Source organism: Phalaenopsis equestris, unplaced genomic scaffold (genome assembly GCF_001263595.1).
Source record: "Phalaenopsis equestris unplaced genomic scaffold, ASM126359v1 Scaffold000002, whole genome shotgun sequence".
In the NCBI taxonomy this organism is placed as follows: Eukaryota; Viridiplantae; Streptophyta; class Magnoliopsida; order Asparagales; family Orchidaceae; genus Phalaenopsis; species Phalaenopsis equestris.
This window is the reverse complement of record NW_018164444.1, coordinates 55,197,552-55,222,190: the sequence shown is the minus strand read 5'-3', so window position 1 is coordinate 55,222,190 and position 24,639 is coordinate 55,197,552. Positions and strand designations below refer to the sequence as shown.

The following is a 24,639-nucleotide window of genomic DNA, read 5'->3' as shown; positions in this document are numbered from 1 at the left end:
CAATAAAGGGGGGGGGTGGGTCTCGAAGGAATAGTCGTAATTGGACTCTCCCATGAGCGGTGAGCTCCTCTTTCAAACGATGGCTGTCGTGAACTGTAAATGTACTGCTGTTCAAAGAAAATAAGAATTAAATTAACATGAAATGAGTATGCAAAATGAACTAATTTCATTATAATTCACTTTAATTAAAGGTTGGTATGAAGCAAATTTTCTGCAATGGAGCTAAACAACACTTAAAAAATGCAATTAATCTGAAAAATATGTATAATAAGGGCTGTTTGGCATCACTTTTTTTTTTTAAAATATTATTATTGTTATTCTTTTCTTTTTAATATTAAGAGAATTGCTATTTTTTTCTTGTTATTGCATTTCTGGATTTTTCCAAGTTTTTCGTCTTTTCCTTTGTGTAGAGCTTCCATTAGGAGTCTATAAATTGCTGTCTTTGGGTATGAGGGAGTTAGATTAGAGTTGTGTTTAAGTTTATCTTCAGATCTTCTGTGTGGAGCCTTTTTCTTCTTCATGGGCTATATCCAAGGAGGTAGTGGTGTTCCAGCTGTATCCCCTCCGTGGGTGTGATTGTATCTTCCTCTTTTATCCTCCCAAACTATCTCTTTCACTCCCCTTATCCGTCGACCACTTCAAGCTTCTCCTAACCACCACATGATCGCTACCGACCACCGCAACCATTCCCACTTGCTGTTCCTTCAGTTCTACACATTCCCTTCGCTACCACTTGCCTCCTGTGGTTGCCGTCTCCCCTTCCAATCATCCCCATCCCTCCGACCGACCTCCATCACCCATAATGACACATATGAGCGGTGAGCTCCTCTTTCAAACGATAGCTGTCGTGAACCGTAAATGATTTTTTTAAAATATTATTATTGTTATTCTTTTCTTTTTAATATTAAGAGAATTACTATTTTTTTCTTATTATTGCATTTCTGGATTTTTCCAAGCTTTTCGTCTTTTCCTTTGTGTAGAGCTTCCATTAGGAGTCAGATTAGAGTTGTTTAAGTTTAGCTCAGATCTTCTGTGTGGAGCCTCTTTCTTCTTCATGGGCTATATCCAAGGAGGTAGTGGTGTTCCAGCTGTATCCCCTCCGTGGGTGTGATTGTATCTTCCTCTTTTATCCTCCCAAACAATCTCTTTCACTCCCCTTATCCGTCGACCACTTCAAGCTTCTCCTAACCACCACATGATCGCTAACGACCACCGCAACCATTCCCACTTGCCGTTCCTTCAGTTCTACACATTCCCTTCGCTACCACTTGCCTCCTGTGGTTGCCGTCACCCCTTCCAATCATCCCCATCCCTCCGACCGACCTCCATCACCCATATTGATACATTTAGGAGTGTTGTTGGTGTCGTTTCATGTTGTGAGTTGTTATTTCTGTTTGTAATGTAATCTTATTTTAATCCTAATGAAAGATTGTTTTTAGTATTTTCTACTAATTCCCCTATTAGTTCCGGTATCATTGGGTCTGATTTTCAAAGTGATGGAGATATAGATGTGGATGATATTAGTTTAATTCAAGTTGGTTGAAGTGGAGGAATGCATTGGACCTATTTTGTGATAGAACGCTTAGACTTAAAGGAAAATTTTATAAGCTGGTGGTGAGACCTACAATACTAAATGACGCAGATTGTTGGCACTTCAAAGAGGAGCATAAAACAAAGTTAAGTGTTTTTGAGATGAGAATGCTTAGGTGGATGAGTGGCTTGAAACTTAGAGATAAAATGCGAAACGATTCTATCCTTGAAAAGGGTTGGTGTAGCTCTGGTGTCAGACAAGATTAGAGAGAGTTATCATTAACCGTCAACCATTTGATGATCCAGTTAGGAGAGTAGATGTTTTAGATTTGACTTCTGTTAAGAAAGAGGTAGATTCAAAAACACTTGGGCATATTGTATAAAAATTGATCTTAATCTATTAGAATTAAATGAAAATATGATGCTCAGTCGGACACAATGGAGAAAAGGGATTCTTGTAGCTGACCCCATTTAGTGGTATAAGGATTGTTGCTTTTGTTGTAGGATGTTTTATAGCTAATTTAATTTACATTAGGATTTATTGATTTATTTTATTTGAAATTTTCTTTAATCATTTTTTTGGATAATCTTGTTTTGAATTTGAAGTATTTAGAGAATTAGATTTAGTTCTTATGAGATTAGATTTGAATGCAAATAATTGATATTATAATTAGTTCATATATTGCAACCTTATTTTTATAAAGAATGATTTATGACTTCTATTTTAATAAATGAGTGATTATAATTGAATTATTGATGATGCATATTATAAGTGCTCTACCTTTGTGATCCAAGTTATGTATGTGGATCGCTTTGAGTTGTATGCACAGAGTTCTTCTATCTCTTATCTCCAAGATGTAGATGCAAAGCTCTTTTTTGTTATTCACACTTTTATCTTCCCTCTACCATCAATTTTGTAACAGAACTGAATGACTCCTTGTCATTTGTGATTTCATGCGTGTATTCTTTTGTCACAGCCCTTGGTGTTCGCTTTTCTTAGCTATAAAAACTTTTGTGCAAGCCTGTTGTTACTTTTGATTGCAGTCGACTTCTTCACCAGCTCACTGTCCTCATGCTCACATAGTCTGTTTTACCTAAACATCTTGTAAATATGATATGAACCTTTTTTTAGGGAGGCTTTGTTTCTTCAGTATAATGCTTTGAGAAGTTTGATGCAACCATCTCAAACATATGTGTTTTATAGGCTCAATTTTGTATCAGAAAATTTTAGATTTTTTTTTTAATGTGGAGTTAGAGCATTACAAAAATTGAAATAAAATTTAACCCTAATTGATTAGCTAGATTTATTAATTATTTCATATTTTATTTAAATTATATTGAACTCAATGCTGCTGGATATGCTAGGTTAAGAAGTGATAGTGACTAAAGAAGATTTTAATGATGATGTGAAGATTGAATCAAATGATGATATAATTTTTATATGTGTTGAATTTCTTAAAGACATTGAAAGTGAACAAGTGGGCGAACTCGATTTTGATCCTAATGTTATATTTAATGTTTAACTTGATTCTACTAAACTTTAGAGTAAGATTTAAGTTTGAGGTTTGCTTTATTTTTCATTTTGTGTTTCCATGGTTTATAATGATTATGCTATGTTAACTTTTGATTGCCCAAGAAAAGTAATTTAATACAATTTTCCTTTGCCATCTTTTGTCTTTTTCTAAAATGATTTCATTTATTTTTAGTATTTTTATTATTTAGAATTTTAAATTTAGGCTTATCTATAATATACAACTATTTTATATTTTAAATTTCAAATTCCTATAACGAGTTGAACCTCGGCTCATGTTCCACTCGTTCCAATCTGGCTCGTTTTCAAAATGCTTGTGAAAAATGTGTTCGTATTCGACTTGAATAACATAATCCTGTTCGTGTTAGGTCCGTGTTCGACTCGAAATAGGTTCGGTAGAATATAAAATTTCATAGAATCGTGCTAATAATACCGCAGACGATGGAATAACACTGATAATTCAACGATAACGCCTGAGAAACACCAGCAATAACACCTGAGTAACACCCAAATAGTGCGGGTGTTACTCATGTGTTATTGCAGGTGTCACTCGGGTGTTATTACTGTGCTATCGGGTGCTATTACGCGGTGCTATTGGTGTTATTAGGGTGTTATTCTGGTAATATAGAATAATACCGCAGAATAACACCAAAAATACGAGAATAATACCGCGGAATAACACAATTGGTGTTATTCCGCGACATTATTATCGTATAATTGGTGTTATTCCACGGTGTTATCTCTATTATTCTGCGGGGTGTCATTCTGTGGTGTTATTGGTTTTATCGGTGTTATTCCGCAGAATAACACCAATAACACTGCAAACGACAAAATAATACTGATAACACAGTAGTTGATACTCGGTGTTATTTCGCGGTATTATTGGTTTTATTCTGCTGCGTTACACCGCGGAATAACACGAATAACACCACGGATGGAGACCGATAACACAACGGGTGTTACTCGTGTGTTATTCCGCGGTGTTATTGGTGTCATTACATTGTGTTACACCGTAGAAAAACGCCAATAACACCGCGTAATATTAACTATATTTATTTTTTTATGTATTTCTTTTCGAGCCAATTCAAATCGAACACAAGCAAACAAATATTTGTTTGTGTTCGGCTCGCTTATATTTGAAACTTAAATATTTTTTCCTGTTCGACTCGTTAAGCGTAATGAATGAACCGAACACGAGCTGCACAAGCCGAACATGAGCTGTTCGCAAAGAACGAACCTTTTTGACAGCCCTTATTAAGATCATGATTTTAAAAAAAAAACTCTCGAAACCTATGCTTGGAAACTCATTTCGTTTGATGGTGCTTGGGAAAATATTCAAAACTTACATTTAACATTTTAATTGATTGAGGTATGGGTCTTGAATTTTGATGTATTGAATTAGGTTTCAAATTGCATCTATTTACAATGTCTATTTGACTATGTAATGAACTTTTTAGAATCTTTAATTAAGCCTTTGATAGAATTTCTTAGGTACGGACATTTGGTCTTTAATACAATAAGATTTTAGCTAAATCAAAATAAAACTTAAAAATTTATTCTTTGTTTCTTCAAAAGAGCGTTTGGTAATTGCCTCAGCCAAAAGTTCAAGCTTCTACACTCACCCACAGGTTTAAACTTCATTGAGATCAGTCCTATATTCCTTTAGTCCATTCAGTTTTTTCCTCTCTTTTCTATATGTTTCGTTTTTTCTAGTTTTATTTCAAGACTCTAGCAATTTTTTTGTTTCCTTTCTTCAGAAAAATTAATTTTATTTTAAATTTTTTTTATAAGCTACTCATTTTTTATGTTTTCGTTCCTTTTTTTTCTTCAATTTGTTTTATTCTTCATACTTTGTGGAATTAATTCTACTTTTAGAATTTAGTAACACTTTTTAAATCTATATCTTGTTGTAGTATAATTTATTTTATATATTCAATTTAATTAGGATTTATGTTTTTTTTTTTTGGGTGGTTACAGGCTTGGATTTGAATTTCTTATGATTTGACGATTAGATTTTAAATCAAATAATTGGTCCCATTTTTTGAATCTTATCTTGTAGTCCTTGTTCTATAAATATGAAAGTCATTGCTTATATTTCGATTCAATGAATAGTTATGAATGAATTATTGATTAGTTCAAGTATGAGTGCTGTCTCTTTTTTGCTCTAATTTGTGTGTGCTAATCTCTTCCAGTTATGTATGAAGAGATGTTCTCTCATCTTCTCATTGATGCTTTTCCGTTTATGGTTTTTAGGTTTAATTGTGTTTGATATGAAAATTTTAATTTTCCTCGTGTTATTAATATTCCTTACATCATTCTAGTTGCATTTGAAAACTAAATCCTAAACTTTACTTCCATCAATAAACCTGGTTAGCTAAGCATCAGTAATACGCTGCAGCTTTTGTCATCTACATTTATCTGCTTTTGAACTGTTCTTTTGATCTACTTGGCTTTAAGTCACCTCTTCTTTAGTAAACATGTCTTCTAAAAATAGATACTCGTATGAGGTTTTGTGCATTTTTTTTACACAGGAACCTGTGATGTAGCGATATTATAAGCAACAAGGTGCAAATAAAAAGGACAGGCTTGGCACAAATAAAGCGAAGACTAGAGATTTATATATCATGTGAGTGATCAGATGCTAAAGAACAGTTTAAGAAGATTTAAAATATATTCAGTACCGGATGTTGCTCTGAAAAAGGCCAATGACAAATTAGAATATTTTAAACCTATTTGAAAGATGTTGGCTAGATAGGAGAGTAGCATTTTAGAGATGGTTTTAAAATTATTGTTATTTTCAGAGAATTGAGTGGAATGATCTTGTTGATATGAAAGGGAATAAATACATGTTACATGAATTCTAAAATAGGAAAGTCATAACACTCATATTTCTAACTTAGGAAAGAAATAACATCAATATGACAAATTTAGGAAAGAAATAACACCTATATCTCCAAAATTATGGTTAATTAATTTTTTTATAACTACTTGGAGGTAATAGGAAGACATAAAATAGGAAATAACAAGATAAAAAATCAATCAATTTCTAATAACTTCTAATTCTCCTCGTCAAGTTGAAACATAGATGTTAATCATGTTCAACTTGAATTTGAAATCATCAAAAAGCGGGCGAGGAAGATACTTTTGTGAGATAGAGATTGAAATCTTTATCCCCAAGAGAATTTAGGGATACGTTTAGTTGACTGCTGTTGTCTTTAACTACAAAAAACTGCTTATCATGCATATCTTTACTATCTAACAATATAAAAATATACATATAAGTCGATATCTTTACTATCTAACAATATAAAAATATACATATAAGTCGACATACATTTTGAACTAAAGAAAATTACTGAAATTTAGAAATGTAACTACTCACCTCAGTTGCGACGCTAAAGTCTTAATCCTCACTAACTAGCTGAAGGTTATGATGACTTTTATATTAAGCTCAATAACCTATAAAACAAAATATTTAAATTTTTAATATTTAAACAATTTCTTTCAATCGAATTAATTTTCTTAGCTTAGGATTAATTACCTGAATTTTAACGGAGTCGACCTACGACAATTTTCTGCACGCTTGACTCAAACTTGTTGCCTCACATAACCAACCTAACATCTTAAATGAATTAGGAATTGATAATTTATTAGTTCAATAGTTAATTTATCTTAAAAAAATCATTGATTTGCTAAAACATATCTTAAACGGTTTTCTTTTCGACCAGTTCTTCTCAAAAGCTGTAAAATTTACTTTCTATCACCTCCAACCACACTTTTGCTATGCTGATATTGTGATTGAATCCTTTTGGAAGCTCTTCAAAGATGTTCGATGCTTCTGACACATAATCGGCGGCTCCGACGACTATTAGAAAGGAAAAAATACATGAAAAACAAGGCAAAGCTTAAAATGAAACTGCGAGGAATAAAAAAATCCTAAATAGCGTGAAATTAGGATTCACACTTACGTAAATTGTCCCAGAGCCTTAAATTGTGTATTGTGGCTTCCCTCTACGACACTCGACCCGTCTACTACTTGCGACTGCCATCTCCCTCGCTTCTTCTGTCATGCGAGAAAGGAATGGGGAGGGGTATCGGGAGAGGAAATTAGAAATGGGAAGTGAATCGCTACTTACCACATGGCCGCTCGTGCCTTTCGGATCGCGTCTGCGGGATAAGGTGCGATCAAAGTCCCTCACAGGAGCTTCTGCCTAGGTCAATCGAATCGGAAGGGAGGGTGTGTGAGTGAAATCGAGAGGGGAAAAGGTGTATCGGGAGGGGAGGAGATTTCGAGAGCTCTGAACTCATTCAATCACACGAAAGGAATAAAAGAGGCATAAGTCGGTGGGCTACAGTGCTGAGGATTAGGGAAATAGAAGGTTAATGAAATTAATTGAACTTATAACTTCAACATTATATATCTCCCAAACCATTCATATTTTACATACACTACTTTATATGAAATTGATCTATTTTTCATGTAGAATTTTGTAAATTTATTTTGATTGAAATCTGAGGGGTGTGAAATTGAGTTACATTTTATGTTGTCAAAATTTTCTCCATGATCTCAAAAATTGGTTATTACATATTCTGCAATATATGTATATCTATTCATACAAGCATATCTCGAGGCAGTGGAAGATGCATGTCTTTCTATGCATGCCTTGGTGTTGCATTCATGTGTTTAGGCATATGTTATTTAACATATACATGCTAATATTCATTTCAAAAATATTTACTTCTTAATTTATCATTGTTAAAATTCTTATAGGGATGTTTCATATAGAAATGCTTGTAGATAATATCTCAGTAATTTTTAAATGAGCATTTTTCTGACAATCTTGTATAATTTTGTTTTATGATTTGAGACTTATTAAGAAATTTTGGTGTGTAATCTGTAAGATTGTCTTTATAAAAATTTTGTTAGAAATCATTGCTATTTTGTACATAACACATAACGACAATTTTTTTTTAAGTTGGCTTACTTTATTTAAATATTTTTTGTTGGATACATATCTTTTAATGTCATGACCATCAGCGTTGCTGTTGTTTTGCTTTAAAGGTTCTTTTGTTTTTATTTTTGAAGACTAAAAACACTATTATGGATTTGTGCTCTCTGAAATTCTTCTTTTAGAATGTTTTCTGCATCAGAAAGGGAAATATTATGATTAAAGCTCCTTAAGATGATATTTCATCCCTTCCTAAGTCATCTTATTAGGATTCTTTCATTTTAAATCTCACTAATAATATCAGTATACTTGACTGTGCTGTAAATTCTTGAGTTGTATGGTAATTTTCTATTTGTATACTTGCTACTATAATTGCATACGAATTTTTTCCTGTTAGAAATTAAGTTTTGAAACATCTTTTTTTCATGATTTCGACACAGTTGCATGCAAAGGGCTAAATATGATCTTGGGGAAGAAGCTGTGCATCGCTTCTCCTTACCTGCAGAGGATAAAGCAGCTCTGGATCTTGCTGAATGGGTGGCTGGTGCTTTTAAGAGAGAGTCGGTATGTTTGCCCAAGTTGCAACCACTCCTTGTATAACATGATTTTTTTAGCATTATTATGGCCATTGGATTTTATTATAGTTTCATTTTTTATGTTGTGATGATTTTAAAATTGAAAATCATGATACTCCCATTTTATAGTTTTTGTATGCTTGTTTTTTATTGGGATTAGAAGTCTTAATATTTATGGAAATATTTTGATAACAAAGAAATTATTTTTAGATATTTTTTATTTATTTTGGGAAGACACATTTTTGAGTAATTAAAGATTTGATCTGTCATGCAGTAAGAAAAAATGTGTGTTAAATATATAATGAAATTACTAAATGATATGTCTGATTGAGTATTGTATAAACGGGGAAAAGCTGTAGAGGGAGACGAAATGAGCGAATGAAGACGAAGGGTAGATTAGCTATTATAAGAAGACGAGGAAATGAAGGAGCTTTAAATGGATGGCTTCGCCCTAATTACAAATAGGAGCAACGTCGCACACGTGAACTAGAATCAGGGTTTGAGATTGAGTGATTAGGTGCAATGAGCTGGTCTCATGCGTTAATCAGAGCAGAGCACAAACTGATGCGATGTTGAGAGCAGAGCGTGCATTGGAGGAAGGCGACACATATAGATCCTTGAAGCAAATATAACAGTTGTTAAATTTAGATCCTGTGCCTATTTAGATGTATAAGTAATTAATTTTCTGTACATCATTAAAACACATATCAATCCTTCTAGTGATGTAGCATAATAAATTTGAAATCATTATATTTTGATGGAATAGCTAACATTGATGTAGCTTTTAGTTCTAAATTCTTGAAAGGTGTTTTCACATTTTTTTTGTTCACTGAAATTTTAACATTCTTTTCTATCAACTTCGATAATGACATAATTTTGTGTGAATTCCTTGACAAACCTTTGGTAATATTCAGTTAAACCCATGAAACTACAAACCTTAATAACTTTCTTTGATATAAAACATTCCAATATTAATTTTCTTCTTTTGAAGATTTACTAAGATTGTTTAGCCACTTACAACATGGCCATAAAATGTAATCTTTAATAAAAAATTATATTTTGAAAATTTTGCATTCAAATAATTCCTTAATAATTTTAAAACTATTCTCAAATGTTCAAACTAATTATTATCAGTCTTAGAATAATTTAAAATATTATTGATAGATATAATCATAAATTGATCAATATATATCTTGAAAATCTGCTCCATAAAATTAGTGAATAAGTTATGAGCATTAGTTAGACTAAATGACATTAAAATGTCATAATGTTCATGCTTGGTTCCAAAATCCATCGTGATTTTATTTGCTTTTTAATTCTGATGTGATGATATTTGGATCGCAAATTTTTCTAGAGGAATACAATAACACCTTCCATTTGATCATACAGATTTAATTCATGGCAGTGTATAGTAGTTTCCATTATTATTTTATTCAACTCTACGTATTGAATGGACATGTCTATAGATTTATTAGTTTTCGTAAAAAAAAGTACAGGTGCACCTTATGGTGAATTACTTGATCGAATAAATCTCTTATTCATCATATCTTAAATATTTTAATTTAGGCAATTTCTTGATAGTTAGTCTGTAATGGTATTTTTATGCTGCAGACGACCCTTGTTGAAAATCAGTTCCAAAATTATTCCTATTTTAGGTGATAAAAGTATTTATTCATCAGGAATTACATTAAAATTTTTGCAACATTTGAAATTTATATATATATATTTTTAATTTTTGCGCATTCTTATTTAGCTTATCAATTTTTGCCAAGAGTACCAATTCAACATTTATCAAGTACATTTTAATCTTTAATGCACTGATTAGAGATGATAGCATATTCTTCTCACAATAAAAGTAAAATAATTTCTCTTTAGGCAGGTCGAACTTAATTATTTTCTTAAAGCATTTAATCTGTGGCAAAATATTTAACTCAATCAATTCCCAACAGAATCCAAATTTTTGATGTATTATAGTCAATTATGCTATTATTTTCTTATCTTCAATATAAATATAAAACATTTTTATTAAAATTATTAGCCTAATAATAACAACAACATTAATTAGGCTAATAATACGTCAAGACTACCAAGCAATTTTCATGCCTAAGAAGTACCAGAGTGATCCAAAGTCTTTCATTTCAAATAAAGTAACAAAAATACTTTTCAGGACTTTAATGTTGGTTGATCATTCCCTGTGAGCATGATATTGTCGACATAGATGAAAAGTACAACAATTTGCCACTGGAAGAATGTTGAAAGAAGAGAGTATGATCTGATTGAGCCTAAAAAAATTCATAACCCATTAGTACTTTTGTGAACTTACTAAACCATATCTTTAGGGATTGCTTTAGTCCGTAGAAGGACTTTCTCAGTCTGTATGCTTGTCCCTTTGGGAAAAATAGAGTCAAAGCCTAGAGGGAAACACAGGTACACCTTCTTTGTGAGATCCTTATTTAGGAAAATATTCTTGACATTCAACAATCTAGATTCACAGCAAGAGAAAGTAAGAGATCCTTATTTAGGAAAATATTCTTGACATTCAACTGGAGCAAGGACCAATCTAGATTCACAGCAAGAGAAAGTAAAACCCGGATGATGTCCAATTTAGCAATCAGAGCAAATGTTTCCTCATAATCAACCTCGTATGTTTTTGAGCAGCCTTTGACGACCAGCCATGCCTTGTTGCGTTTAAAGGATCCATTGTAGTTGAACTTGGTGCTTAAAATCCAGTGGCACCCCACTGCTTTCTTACTTGGAGGAAGATCCACAGACAATTATCTCATCCATTCCTGTAGCTTTCCACGAAGGTCAACTAATTCTGCTTCAATATTAAACGATAGATGGTGATTCGTCAAGGCAGTAGCAATCACTTTGTTGGTCGGCGATACATTGTTAAAAGAGATATATTTTTTCATGGAATAAAGAGTGCTTGCCTGATTACATACCTCAATAGGTGAATTCATCTCCGCATTCAGAGTGTGGTTAGTCTTAGGGATGCCTCTTGGAGTGGATTCCTGGTCCTGTAAGGAAGAAGCAGACTCCACAGTTGGACCATTAGGACGAGTGCGCCGAGTATTGACATGGAGGATGGAGGAGGATTTGGCTGACTGATAGTTGATGGATTCAGAGGAACGGATTGTTCCTTGGATATAGTGGTTGGCGAAATATCCATCGGGGTTGGCTAAGGGAAAGTGTACAAGAAATTAAGCTCCCTTTCTCTCGAGGCAGTGATAGGGAAGTCGGAAACACTTTTAAGGAGACATCAACACTCACATAAAGTTTTTTTGTGGTAGAATCATGACACTGATAGCCTTTTTGAGTGGCTAAATACCCAATGAAGACACATTTTATGGATCTGGGATCAAGCTTACTACGACTTGGATCAATCTTCTGAACAAAGGCCGTGCACTAAAAAATTTTGGTTTCAGTACCGGTGAAGAACAAATTGGTAGAGAAACAAGACATTAAGATTGCTAAAGGGGTTCGTAAGTTAGGAATTTTTCTGGAAACTCTATTGATGAGATAGGTGGCAGCAAGTACGACATCATTCCAAAAGCTTTTCGGGAAATTAGATTGAAACATAATGGAGCGAGTCACTCTGAGAAAGTTTTGGTTTTTTCTCTCGACTTATCTATTTTGTTGGAAAGTGTCCGTACATTAACTATGATAGATGATTCCCTTACTTGTCAAGAATTCTCCTAAAAATAGAGTTAAAAGAATTCACAAACATTGTTAGTATGATGGACATGAATTGATGTTTTGAATTGTATCAAAATGAAGGAATGAAAGTTTTTGAAAGTCACAATAACTTCAGATTTATCTTTTAAGATATAGATACACATTATTCGAGTGTGATTTTCAATTAATGTAAGAAACCACGATTTGTTAGTGTAGTTGGGCGTACGAGGATCCCCCATGTTACTGTTAATTATTGAAAAATGAGCGGAAGGCATGTAAAGGTGAAGATAATATGGAACAGGAAGATGTTTAGCTAATTGACAAGTTTTACTTTTGAAACTAGCAAGATTTTTGTTAGTAAACATCAACGAATACAAATATTTAAATATTGATAACTGAGATGACCCAAACGATAATGTAACAACATAATACGACATTTATTGGATTGAGAATGACTGCAACTATTGGTAGAAGTGTCCTTATTTTTCATGCCTTTCTCTTGGAATAAGTAGAGTCCGACTACCTACTTAGCGGTTCCAATCATCCTTGCCGAACGACGATCCTGAAGGACACAAATATCAGGAGAAAAATGAGCAATACAATCCATGTCATGTGTCAGCTTACTAATAGATAAAATGTTACGTTTCAACAAGAGAGCATGCAACATAGATTCTAGATTTAGACCAGTTGTTAATACAACCCATCCTTTACCAGCAATATAGTTAGTGGAGCCGTAAATAATTTTAATTGTATCTTTCTCCAAGCGAGGATAATATGTCGAGAATGCTTGAGAGCATCCAGTCATGTGATCCGTGACACCTGAATCAATAATCCAAGAACTAGAAGAGATAAATGAAGTCAAAGCCATAGGAATGATACCTTGACATACATGGGAGGTCGATGGAGCAGAAGAGAATCAAGGATCCAAGTAGTTTGATTAATTTTTCCATTTGACTCTTAAGAGTTTTAGATGATTCTAGAGTGTTTCAATTGGAGGCAGGTTGAACTAAAGTAGAATCAAATTTTGTAGTGAGATCCTTAGCAGAGAAGAATTGGCAGACAGTTTGTGTCCTGGTTTTTCATGGATTTTCCAACATTTGTCCCGAGTATGGTTGAGTTTGTGAGAGTAATCATAAGTGGAGCCAGTGACACGAGATGACATGGACGAGCGTTGAGTGCTATTAGTGACCATGGCAGATGATTCGACTGAATTGGAAGTGTCGAGCATGAAAAGTCTCCGACTCTCTTCACATTGAATCTCTGTGAACTTAGCACGAGCGGAAGGAAGAAGATACTGACCAAGGGTACAACCCTAAACTTCATCAAGGTATTTATTAAGGCTTGCCAAAAATTAAACCATGCAATTTTTTCTACAAGTTTATGAAAAATGTAAAGGTCTGCCGGAGATTCCCACGTGTAATTATAGTAGAGATCACATTCCATTCATACGACCACCAATTTATCGTAGTATTGGGTCATGGTCTTTGATTCCTGTTTTGCCTCGTGGATGTTCTTGAATATCTCATAAAGTTGGCTGGAGTTCCATGCATCTGAGTAGGTATCCCGAATTGCAGTCCATAGAGCACTAATAGAAGAAAGAAACATATATGAACGACCAACTGTAGTCTCCATGGAGTTAATAGCCATGGCATGAACATGAGCTTCCCCACTTCTCACGTTTCATACGTTAAGTAAGAGGTTCACAAATCATTCCGCTGAATTTCCTGCATCTCTTGAAGAATGAAGACATGGATTGAGTGCATTGGAGAAAATTAGATCTGTTAGTTTGTGGGCAGTGATTAGGAATCTCATATGATTTTTCGTTCCTCAAGCCTGTGGAGGGATTGACATCGATTTCTTCGGTGGACTCAAGAACATTTTCGGGAGAAGGCTCAATGGTGGAAGAATCCTCCATGGTTCCAAATGAGTTAAAAGTGATGTTGAGATGTCGAGACATAGAGAGATCATTGATCGAGGACAGAATAACAGAGATCTGATGGTTGGAAAGGGATTCTGACGGCTGGAAAGGAACTGATGCTAGTCAGTCCAGCGACCTATTGGATGGAGCTCCTGCTGGTTGGAACAAGTTCCCATCTGCTAGAAACAAGCAACTATCCCTCAAGCGGTGCATCTATCACAACGGAAACCGTCGACACAACCCGAGCGGTGCTTCTGTCTTGCGGAAGTTGCGACGAGAGGTATCGATCACCTCAGAGAAGGCTTCAACGGGTTATTACAGGAATGAAGCTCTAGGGTTAAAGATCATGCATGTTAAATTTTGAGGCTAGAGTTGCATACTTTTATTAATAAGAAAGGGGTGTATAAATACACATTACAAGATCCACATAAAAGGCAAGACTTAAATTCAAAATCACATAGGTATAGAAATGGAACAAAATAAAGAAAACAAATAAAACTTAATGATAACTGCAGCATTAATTAGGCTAATAATTCTTATACTTCTCTATTAGCATACTAGAAAACTCTAGGAGGCATCTTAGTACCTAATTGGGCTACAAAATGTACAATTTCAATTGATAAACTAATATAAAATTCTTCATAAGTAAATGAATGCAAAACATTAGAATCAAAGAAGACGGTGCCAATCTAATTTTTTTTTTTATTCTTGGGGAACACTTACTTTCTTCTATTCATTGAAGTTTCTCTTTTCACTTGAACTGATGACTTTTCATAAAACGGAGTATTATCTTATTGACTTCAAAAAATTTTCATTGTTGACCCACCCATCCTTAATCCCTTGTGCCTTTTTCTCTTCTCCAAGGGACATTTTATCTCACGATGCTTTACTTATCCACAGTTAAAACTAACGACATTGCTGTAAATTTCTTTTTTATACTTTTGACATATTCATTAATTTGATCGAATCTGCTTTCATTTAGTAACAAATCTGGGGTTTTTTTTTGTGTGCTTGGAATCATCTACCTTATTGAAATTTCATCTCTTGCCTCGCTGCTTTTCTTAGTTTTTTCAAGTATAACAACTTATTTACAAATTTTCTAGCTTTTTTTGCTAAATATGAGTATCTTAACTCATCTATGAGGCTTTAAAAAATTTATGCTACATTTTCTTTTGAGTATTGACATAATGAGGTGTATATATGAACTCTGCTTCATATTGTGCAATTATCTTGGACCCTGAGTTCAATTAAAGAATTTGGTATGCAATTAAAACCTAGTTGATGGTGGAATAAACTAATCGTTGAACACTCTTATAAATTTATTTTCTTTAATCATTGTGATATGGATCAATCCAAATTTTTGTCTATGTTGCACTTGTCGCCATCTTTCAGCTTTACCTCTAACACAAAAGTAGCCAAAGCAATCTTTCTATTATTAGGCTAAGTCATGTCATCCAATATATTCCCATTTTTTAGCAATCAATCTTCAACAAAAATTGAGGCACTTGCTCCCTTGAATGTTGGTAGTTTAAAAGTTTGAAATATTTTCGCATGTTCTACAAAAATGATGAACTCAGATCTCGGCCCATTGTTTGAAGACAACTTTCTAATAAATATCATTCTGTCAACCACCTAAGAGATCAAATTCACAATATCATGCAAATCTTTGGGAATGACCTCTTCATTTGTTTTATTCTTGATTTCACTTCCATTAAAATTCTCTTGAAGTTGCATTTCTAATTCTGTGGCAGACCTTGATGTTGGACTTTTATTCTTTATGTATTTTTTTGAGGCATATTTATCTGTAATTTGCATAAATTTATTTATTTAATACAATTTCTCATGTAAAGATTATGTCATGCATGAAAATACATTCCAATTGTTCTTGATCAACTACTGGAATCAGATCGACCTATAGTTCTGTAATAATAATCAGATTCAAAGTTTTAATATTATTCCTATTTCAGTTTTAAATCCAAATATGCTTATGTTATAAATTATAGTTCAAACTTTTGTACTACTAATTTATGTCTCACCCCTGTTGAGTTTTTGTGGTCCACTATAGATGTCACAGTGGAGGAAAATTCATTCAGTCACATTAATGCTAACTTTTACTTATAGGGATAATATTGGCGGGAGATTAGTCTAAATCACTATTAGACCTTCACGTTTACTTATAGGGATAATATTGGCGGGAGATTAGTCGGTCTAAATCACTATTAGACCTTCACTTTTATTTTAAGTCTTCTATTTTTCATGATAAATGATAATACTGAAGTCTGCATTGAACAATCATCAAAATAAAATATTGAGCTTTTAAATAACTTCCATTATAAATTAATATATATAAAAAAAACACCTGTTTTATATATAATATCCAAAATTATACGAACAAAAAATGATATGATGCTGACAAAACTAAGGACCTATCTACAAATCCACCCTTTTCTTCCCCTTAAATTAAATCACAGTTGTTAGTATCTGATGTGCTCAATGCTTAATGAGATATACAATTACAAAATAAGATTTAAACATATAAGGATAAAAATAATAAGCATGTTAATCTTTAACTAAAATGAACATTCACATTTAGACTTTTAATTTGCTTGGTGCAACAGTATTCTTAAATAGGCATGTTTTGATATTCTATTAAATAAAAATAAATTGATCATAATCATTAAATGTCAGTTTTTTTATTACATTATGTTAGTTCATTTTGCATATTAATTTCACTTGCAATTTACTTATTATTTTTAGTACTCATTATTCTAGAAATGCCACATATTTTTTTGTTCATTTATTTTATTTGGTCGTCACTTAGCCTATCTGCCATGATAACCGATAATATGGCCAGTTCAACCTCATAGTCATTAATGGTTCTTGGGTACTTGTTGGACTGCCTCAACTTTGATATTCAGAGTTGGGAGTACATTTATTTTCTTATTGAGGTTCATCTATTAAAATTTTTGCCTTCTGTTGTATAGCCTATCGTCATAGTCTGCCTACTTACATAAAATAATATGATTTTTGTTGATCTTTTTTCTCTGTTATATTATTTTTCTATGCATTCACATATCTAGTATGGATATGTACTTATTGACAATCAAACTATGCTGAAATACATCAATATTATTATGGCATGTAATATCCAACATTGCATGCTTAATTGTGTAATATAGCTTATTAATATATTTTAACTAGGATTCTATAAAAATTTTGTGAATTCATTATGAATAGATAATCATGTACATATGCTTTTAAGCTTGCTAATAGCATAAAAATTTGCTCAATGTGAAGAAAATTCTTTATATATTCATGTGCATAACATGATGCTAATGGCTTTAGTCATGATGTTATTGGCTATTGTCATGGACAAGGCTCCGTCAACATCTTGCTCACTGACTCAATTCCTCTACGTTGGAGGATGATAATTGTGCAAAACTAATTTCCCTTTAATTCTTACTTATTCTCCTTGGAGATCTTGGACGATGATTGCTTACTTATCCTATTAAAAATTTTAAAATGCAGGCGTTGCAAACTTTGACCGTGCTTTATTTTAATGTCTATCATAAGCAAATCTTTTCTCGGTCTACAGCTTCCCCATTCTCACTCTGTTGTATGGATTCACCCATTTTCCATGAGCATGGATGATGAGAAGTTTACCATAACGAGCAGATTTTCCTGGGAAACATTTTTGGTTGACCACTCTCACAAATGAGTTTGCTGTCTTTAACTTATGTTATCCTCCTCGTGGGCTGCTCTGTAAGTCTAACCACATCACATCTTCTGCCACCTCCCACAACGAAAAGAGCACTCTTTACCCCACACTTTGTGACCACTGCCTTAAAGAAAGCATGACCACATCCTGTTTAAACTTTTCTTGGTTGGTCCAACTCATGCTGCCAGTTGCCTCCGTTGTTATGCAATTTAAGATATGAGACATTTGTTTTAAAAAAAGTAATGGAATTGAAATATTGTCTTTAATATCTACTGTAGATTGTATACAAATGGATAAATAGATATAGGCTGAGTGACTCTGATTACATTTAGTTGGTTTTGCTGAATATTTGATTATCAATTTTGTGAATGGTCTAAATTTTGCTGATGTTTTTTATGTTATTTTATTTTATTTTTGAAGTTTATGAATATTTTCTTTTAGGGGATAAGCTATTGAGTTTCTCATTCATGAAGTTTACTGTTTCTTTCTATGAATCAGCTAAAGTTACAAGAAATTGAGTGGGTTTTTAATTAGGTTCCTCATCTTTATATTTTTGTTTTTTGATCTCATATGCATGACTCTTTTCATCAAACATGACTGTTTTTTCATTTTGGTATCCTTTTCTCTGATTGTCATGTTTTAATTTTTACGACTGAGTTTTCACTCGTAGTTTTGTTTTTTTAGATGGAGGATATAGTAGCTCGTGTTGCTGAGAATACTTCTAGTACCATGCAGGATTTAAATTTTTCATCCCTTCGTGCCCAGTTAGGCCCTTTAGCTGCTGTAAGTCCATCTGAACACAATTTAATTTTCTGAAAGTAGTGTCTGAATATCTCATAAATATGTTTGTTCTTGCCAGATTCTCCTTTGTATGGATGTGGCGGTAGTTTCTGCTAAATCTGTTGATATGTGCAAAGTGCTTTTGGGCCAGGTATGTGATTGTAACACCAATTTGAGCATTCAGCAGCTAAAACATTAATTCCAAAAGGAAAATTTTATCAATCTCTGTATAGTTTGCTCGTTTCCTGAAGAACATTTGTTCTAAAACCTAGTTAACAAGTGTGACATTTTATTATGTTTTATAAAACCTTAGCATTCAAGAAACCTCGACTTACATGCATTAATTTCTGGAGACTTTGGTATTACCAGCAGTTAGGTTGTTAAACTTCCGTATTCCTACTGGCATTTATTTTGAAACTGTCATGCAAAATAGATATTGTTCTAATAATAAAAGCAGGATTTCACTCTTAATTCTATTAGAAATACTACGGTTATGTGATAAATTCTAGTATTAATATTTTTTCTTTTTTTTTTTTTAACAAAACTCTTATATTGATATTAGGATTTCATGAAAAACTCTTTTGGCAATGACGAGTTTTCAAAAAAAAAAAAAGGCCAAACATGATGGTTTCACTGTAGCTTGGAATGTGTTTCATATTTAGTTAGCTTTTTTGACAAAATATGAGAAACTTTTATCTTTTTTTACAATGTTTTACTATTAGTATTCATTTTCAGTAAAATGCCAAATTATATAAATTTTCATTCTAATTTCTCATCCTTGCAAGTCAAATTTCGTACTTGTAACATCAATTTTTAATTGCTCTATTTTGAATGATTTTGAATGTTCACTATCATTTTAAAATTATTTCAAAATTTTTCAATTCTAGCTTCATAATTTATCATGATTGAACCTGAATTTACATCTATTTTTTTTGAAATTTCCTACAGGCTAGGGACATGTTAGCTGAGATATATCCGGGAAACTCTCCAAAGACTGGTTTCTCTTATTGGGATCAAATTCAGGAGGTTGCCATTATATCTGTAACTAGGCATGTGCTTCAACGACTACATGGTCTAGTGGAACAGGTTTACATCTGGTTGGATATTATGCTGGTCTTTGAATTTTCCCTTTGAGTGTTTTTTCTTCTGTGGTGTATTTTTTTCATCCGAACCAAACCGTCAAAATATTCAATTGCAATAACAGATTCAATAATAATACTAAACACGAGATAGAATGGTTTCTTGATACATATTTTTATTATTATTTTTTCTTTTGTAAACATACTTTCTCTTGTTAGTCATTGAACTCAAAGTTATTTTTTTAGTATAAGCAGGTAAACAACATGTTTAGTTATGCAACAACTTAGTGACTAATAATTGTTTTACTGCGGATTAAACTTTTATGCACATGCTCTAACGTTTATGTTGTAAAACTGTGAGATTAAACATTAAAATTTTGTTTTATTAAAATTTTTAGATATTACATTTTCTTTAATGAGAACTTTTTAACTCTTTCAATTAAATTTTATTTAAGACGTCATCCTAGGAGCATTGTAAGAAATTTTTGTACTAATTAAGATACATTCAGTTTTATTTCTTTTTTCATTTCATTTTCCAGGCCTCTCTCATTTTCATTTTTTGCACAAGTAGAATGGCATCTTTAACTTGTTTAATAAGGGGGTGGCTCCTGTGCTGAACTTGCACATTTCTTTTTGCTATAATTTGCATTATTTCTTTTCAAGTATTGAACATTTGTTAGAATTCTGTACAAATGCAATATATATGGAACATCTTAAAAACTAAACATTCAACTAAAATTTCTTATACTATCATGGCCTAATCTTTAAAAAAATAAATTCCATTTTAAAACATCACATAGGCTTTAACACATTAAATATTCTTTATTTCTCTCTAAACAACGGAGGATTTCTCTACTCTCTCTCTCACATTCCAATTCCCACTCTTATTTTTTTCTCTAAACAAAGGGGTCTTCTTTCTATCTCTATCCCACTTCTCTCTATTTTTCTCTCACTCAGTTTCTCTTTCTTCATATATATATATATTTGAAAAGCCCAAGGGCTAATTTTATTGAAATAGAAAAGATACATAAAGGTTATATGAGAAGTCCAATAGAGACACCCTATTCATACAATAACAAGTACAGTACTACTCAAAAAAAGATACACATAGACTCAAAAAATTTAAAACATGCAGAAAACAAGTAGCTAGGGACAAGCCAGTTTAGTCCTGCCTCTTCCACTAGTTTTATAAGAGGAGCCAGATAACAAAATTTGAAGTGTTGTGACATTGCTAGTAGTAACCAAAGTATCATCCATTAAGTATCCAAGTTGGAGTGTGCCCCCAGCCTTCTTCTTCCACCGAGAAGTGTAAACCTGTCATTCTTCATCCGAAGATTGGCTCATGTGATCTTTGGTTGAACTGCAGTAGAAGGAAAGACAGTCGTTGCCACAACGATAGATTCCAGTGTATGTGCAGTGTGAATTGTCACCTCTGCACCTGATGCTTCATGAATAGGAGTTGCAGGGCTATCCTGACTTTCGGTCCGAACATTATCCCTTATAGTATGATCAGGAGTAGGGTTCCCAGGGGTACACCATTTCCTGTCTTGTGGTGATTTCTTCCTTGAGTTGGCTGTCATCAGGTTTGCTGAGAGCGTGTTCAGGCTTGTGTAGTGCACTAACATGTTCCTACTTTTGACTATTGGTTCTTAATTGTGGGTGCAATCCGAAACATTTTTTTTGTGGGTGTCCAGACATCTTGCAGTGCTTGCAGTAGTAATGTTTTTGTTCAATAATGATTTTTTTTCAATAACCATTGTGAGTAGAGCTAAGCCAGACTTTTTCTACATCTGGTAGTGTAATATCCATTTCAATCAAAATCCTTGCAATAGAGGGTCGTTAGAAATGAACTATTGGTGTGTCTACCTGCAAAGGTTTTCTGAGGATAGTCTCAATCGCATATAAGATAGGTAGGTCAAAAAATTGAATCTTGAGTTCAGGTAATGAGAATCATATATACACAAATAGGAGTTTTCGACTGGTATCAAAATCAGGGGTCTATTTGAGCAATTTCATATGATTGCCCTCGATTGTGATGAATTTTTTTGAGTTTTTTTGAGAATTTTTTTGAGAAAATCCTTGTGTAGTCTTCTTCTATGCTTAGCTGTATCATAACACGTCTTCCGTCGAAAAGACCCACCTGCCAAGCCCCAACTAGTTTGAAACCCTAAAAAACCTTCCTGATAGTTTCCATCTTTTCTGCACGAGTTGAAATTTCAGCGTCATAGAAGAATACTGCTGGTTCGCTTGCCTTTTTGTCTATTTTTTTGATGAGATTGTAATCTCCATGTTCTGCAACAGAATCATTGTACATCTGCGGGAACATCGGCCTATCTGCAAGGTGGAAAGGGGAATTGCTTTTGTGAACTTTGGAGGGATTATCACCGGTGAGGGCGGCAGCGTAGGAAAGCCCTGAGGCCATTGGCGTGCCTCACACAAGCACAGCAGGCTGGCGCAGCTTGTTGACTGCCGCCGACGAGCGACATGAAGTAGCAGACTCGACGCGAGTCCAGAAGACGACGTGACCTCCGGATGACGACAAAATCAAACCGCAACAGACGCGACGACCTCGTATCAATCGAAGCAGAAGGCGCGAGCTCCAGAAAGTGACGCTAGCTCCGGATGACGACGAGGCGCGCCCTTCTTCTTCTTCGAGCACGCCGAATCGATTGATAGAGGAGAAAATCAATAAGGACGCTAGGTCTCGCCATCGGGCGAAACCCTAACGGACGAAAAAGCCATCTGATATTCAGATATATATGTGTGTATATATATATATATATATGTATATATATATATATATATTCGCTCTCGCTCTTGTTCTGCTAGGGTACGCCTATGGCGAACCCCGGTTTCTCTGATTCACTGCATCTTCATCGATTTCGTCTTACCTCTTCTTCGTCTTTGTCACCTGTTCGCCGTCACGTCGTAGTGGCTCGTTGTATCTCGTGATTCAGCGGCTCTCACGTGAAGGCGTCGGGCTCAGGGGCAACATTTGAAGGACTTCTAGGCGCGGGCTTCTTCTGCAGCTCGTTCTTTTGTCTTCCCGAGAAGCTCAAGCTCCTTCTGCGACTTCTACGGTTCACGACTCATTCTTCGTCATCCCGAGAAGCACAGGCTTCTAGCTCCTGTCTTCGCTCGCAGTACTGTGAAATACGTCTGGGCGCAAGCTTTCCTCTGGCTCGAATCGCTCACTGCTCGACTTCCCTTTCGGCATTTGATCTTTCTCTACTATCACTTTGCTGTCCCATAGCCCCACCTCCCTCTTTGGGGATGGCTTCAGATAGATTGTATGCTGCTGCCATTGCGGGTGTTCACGCCTCAGGTACACCTAAATTGCCATCTTTTCCTCCTTTATTTGAGTGGGCGGAGGACATCAAGAAGCTTGGTAGGAAGAATGAGAAGCCTGCCATCTTTTTTATAGAAGACGATGGTATTCAACTTGCTTCATCCTGTCGTCTGAATTTGGTTGGGAAATTTCCATATGGTCATCTCAAAATGGAGCTCATTTACAAAGAATTTGAACTTATGCACCTTGTTGGAGAGTGAAAAATTTGACTATTAGATGGGAGACGTTCTTATTTAAATTAACAATGAAGAAGATTACATGCGTTTAGTTGGTAGGAGGATAATCTGTATTAATAACAGAACAATGAAGATTTTGAAATTGTCTGTGGATTTTGACCCACAGACGGAACCACTAATCATTCCAGTTTGGATTCGACTCCCTGGTATGAAATTTCATTTTTTTTCTCAAAAAGTATTGTACTTTATTGCTTCTGCTTATGGAAAGACACTCAAGACATACATTCTTACTTTTAATCTTTTCCGTCCATTTGAAGCCAGAGTACTTGTTGAAAGAGACATCACTTCACCCGCTTCTGAGGAAATCTAGTTGGGCACACAACACCATGGATATTGGCAGAAGGTAGAGATTGAGCCTTTTCCGTCGTATTATTCAAATTGTCATATGTTCGACCACTCTAGTTCTCAGTTTCACCATCTACACCCCAACCTCAAACCAAAAAAGCAAAGTGTTTCGCCAGAGGCTGTGATTCCATCTCATCCCGATCAGTACCAAGTTTTTGACACTATTGATCATCAGAAGGATATCCCGCATGACGTCAATATCTCCGTAGACAATATGACAACCATTCATTCCCTAGTTGTAGCTTCCCAGTTTTTGGAACCTCCTATCGTGGGGGAGAGGGAGATTCTTCAGACTACGCTTGCCATAGAACTTATCATCGATAATACATGTAGAAATACTTCTACTGCTTCACTACCGCCTCATCAGGTCTAGAAAGATGTTAATGTTACTCAAACTCATTGGGATCATGATGTGCAACGATTTACACCTGTTCGACCACCTCTGGAATCTACTTATTAGATGAGTCAATCTTCGGATGAGGAATGACAGGTCTATACATTCAGGAGAAAGAAGAAGAATGGAGATATACTCAAGCTCAAGAATCTGATGAATGATACTTTGGTTACTACGGGCAATGATACTCACCTTACTAATTTGTTAACCGGCTCACTTCCGAGAACTCGAGGCATGAGGGCTAAAGTGGGACGTCCCTAGCTCTTTTGTGCCCTTTTGTGACTTTTTGGTTTTTTGTTTTTATGTATTTTTGCTTTATTTGGGTTTTGTGTGTGTTATATTGTATGAGTTGAGCTTTCTTTACGGCCCTCTTTTGTGTGTGTTGTATTGTATGAGTTGAGCTTTCTTTACGGCCCTCTCATACAACATTTATGTATCTTTTCTGTATTAATATATTTGCCATTGGGCTTTTTTTTTTAAATATATTTTTATATATATATATATATATTTTAAAATCCAAAAAGGCTAATAGTGACACCTGTATATACATAATCCCA

At 34.1% G+C, this 24,639-nt stretch overlaps 1 protein-coding gene across 1 annotated transcript in view; it reads left to right on the top strand.

Annotated features, from left to right (window-relative positions):
• Positions 1-24,639, top strand: part of LOC110029039 — a 194,533-nt gene that overhangs the window by 42,237 nt on the left and 127,657 nt on the right. Inside the window, 4 exon segments of the mRNA XM_020731152.1 lie at positions 8,451-8,574; positions 18,584-18,682; positions 18,759-18,830; positions 19,628-19,765. Of these exon segments, the coding sequence (XP_020586811.1) occupies positions 8,451-8,574; positions 18,584-18,682; positions 18,759-18,830; positions 19,628-19,765 (433 nt within the window).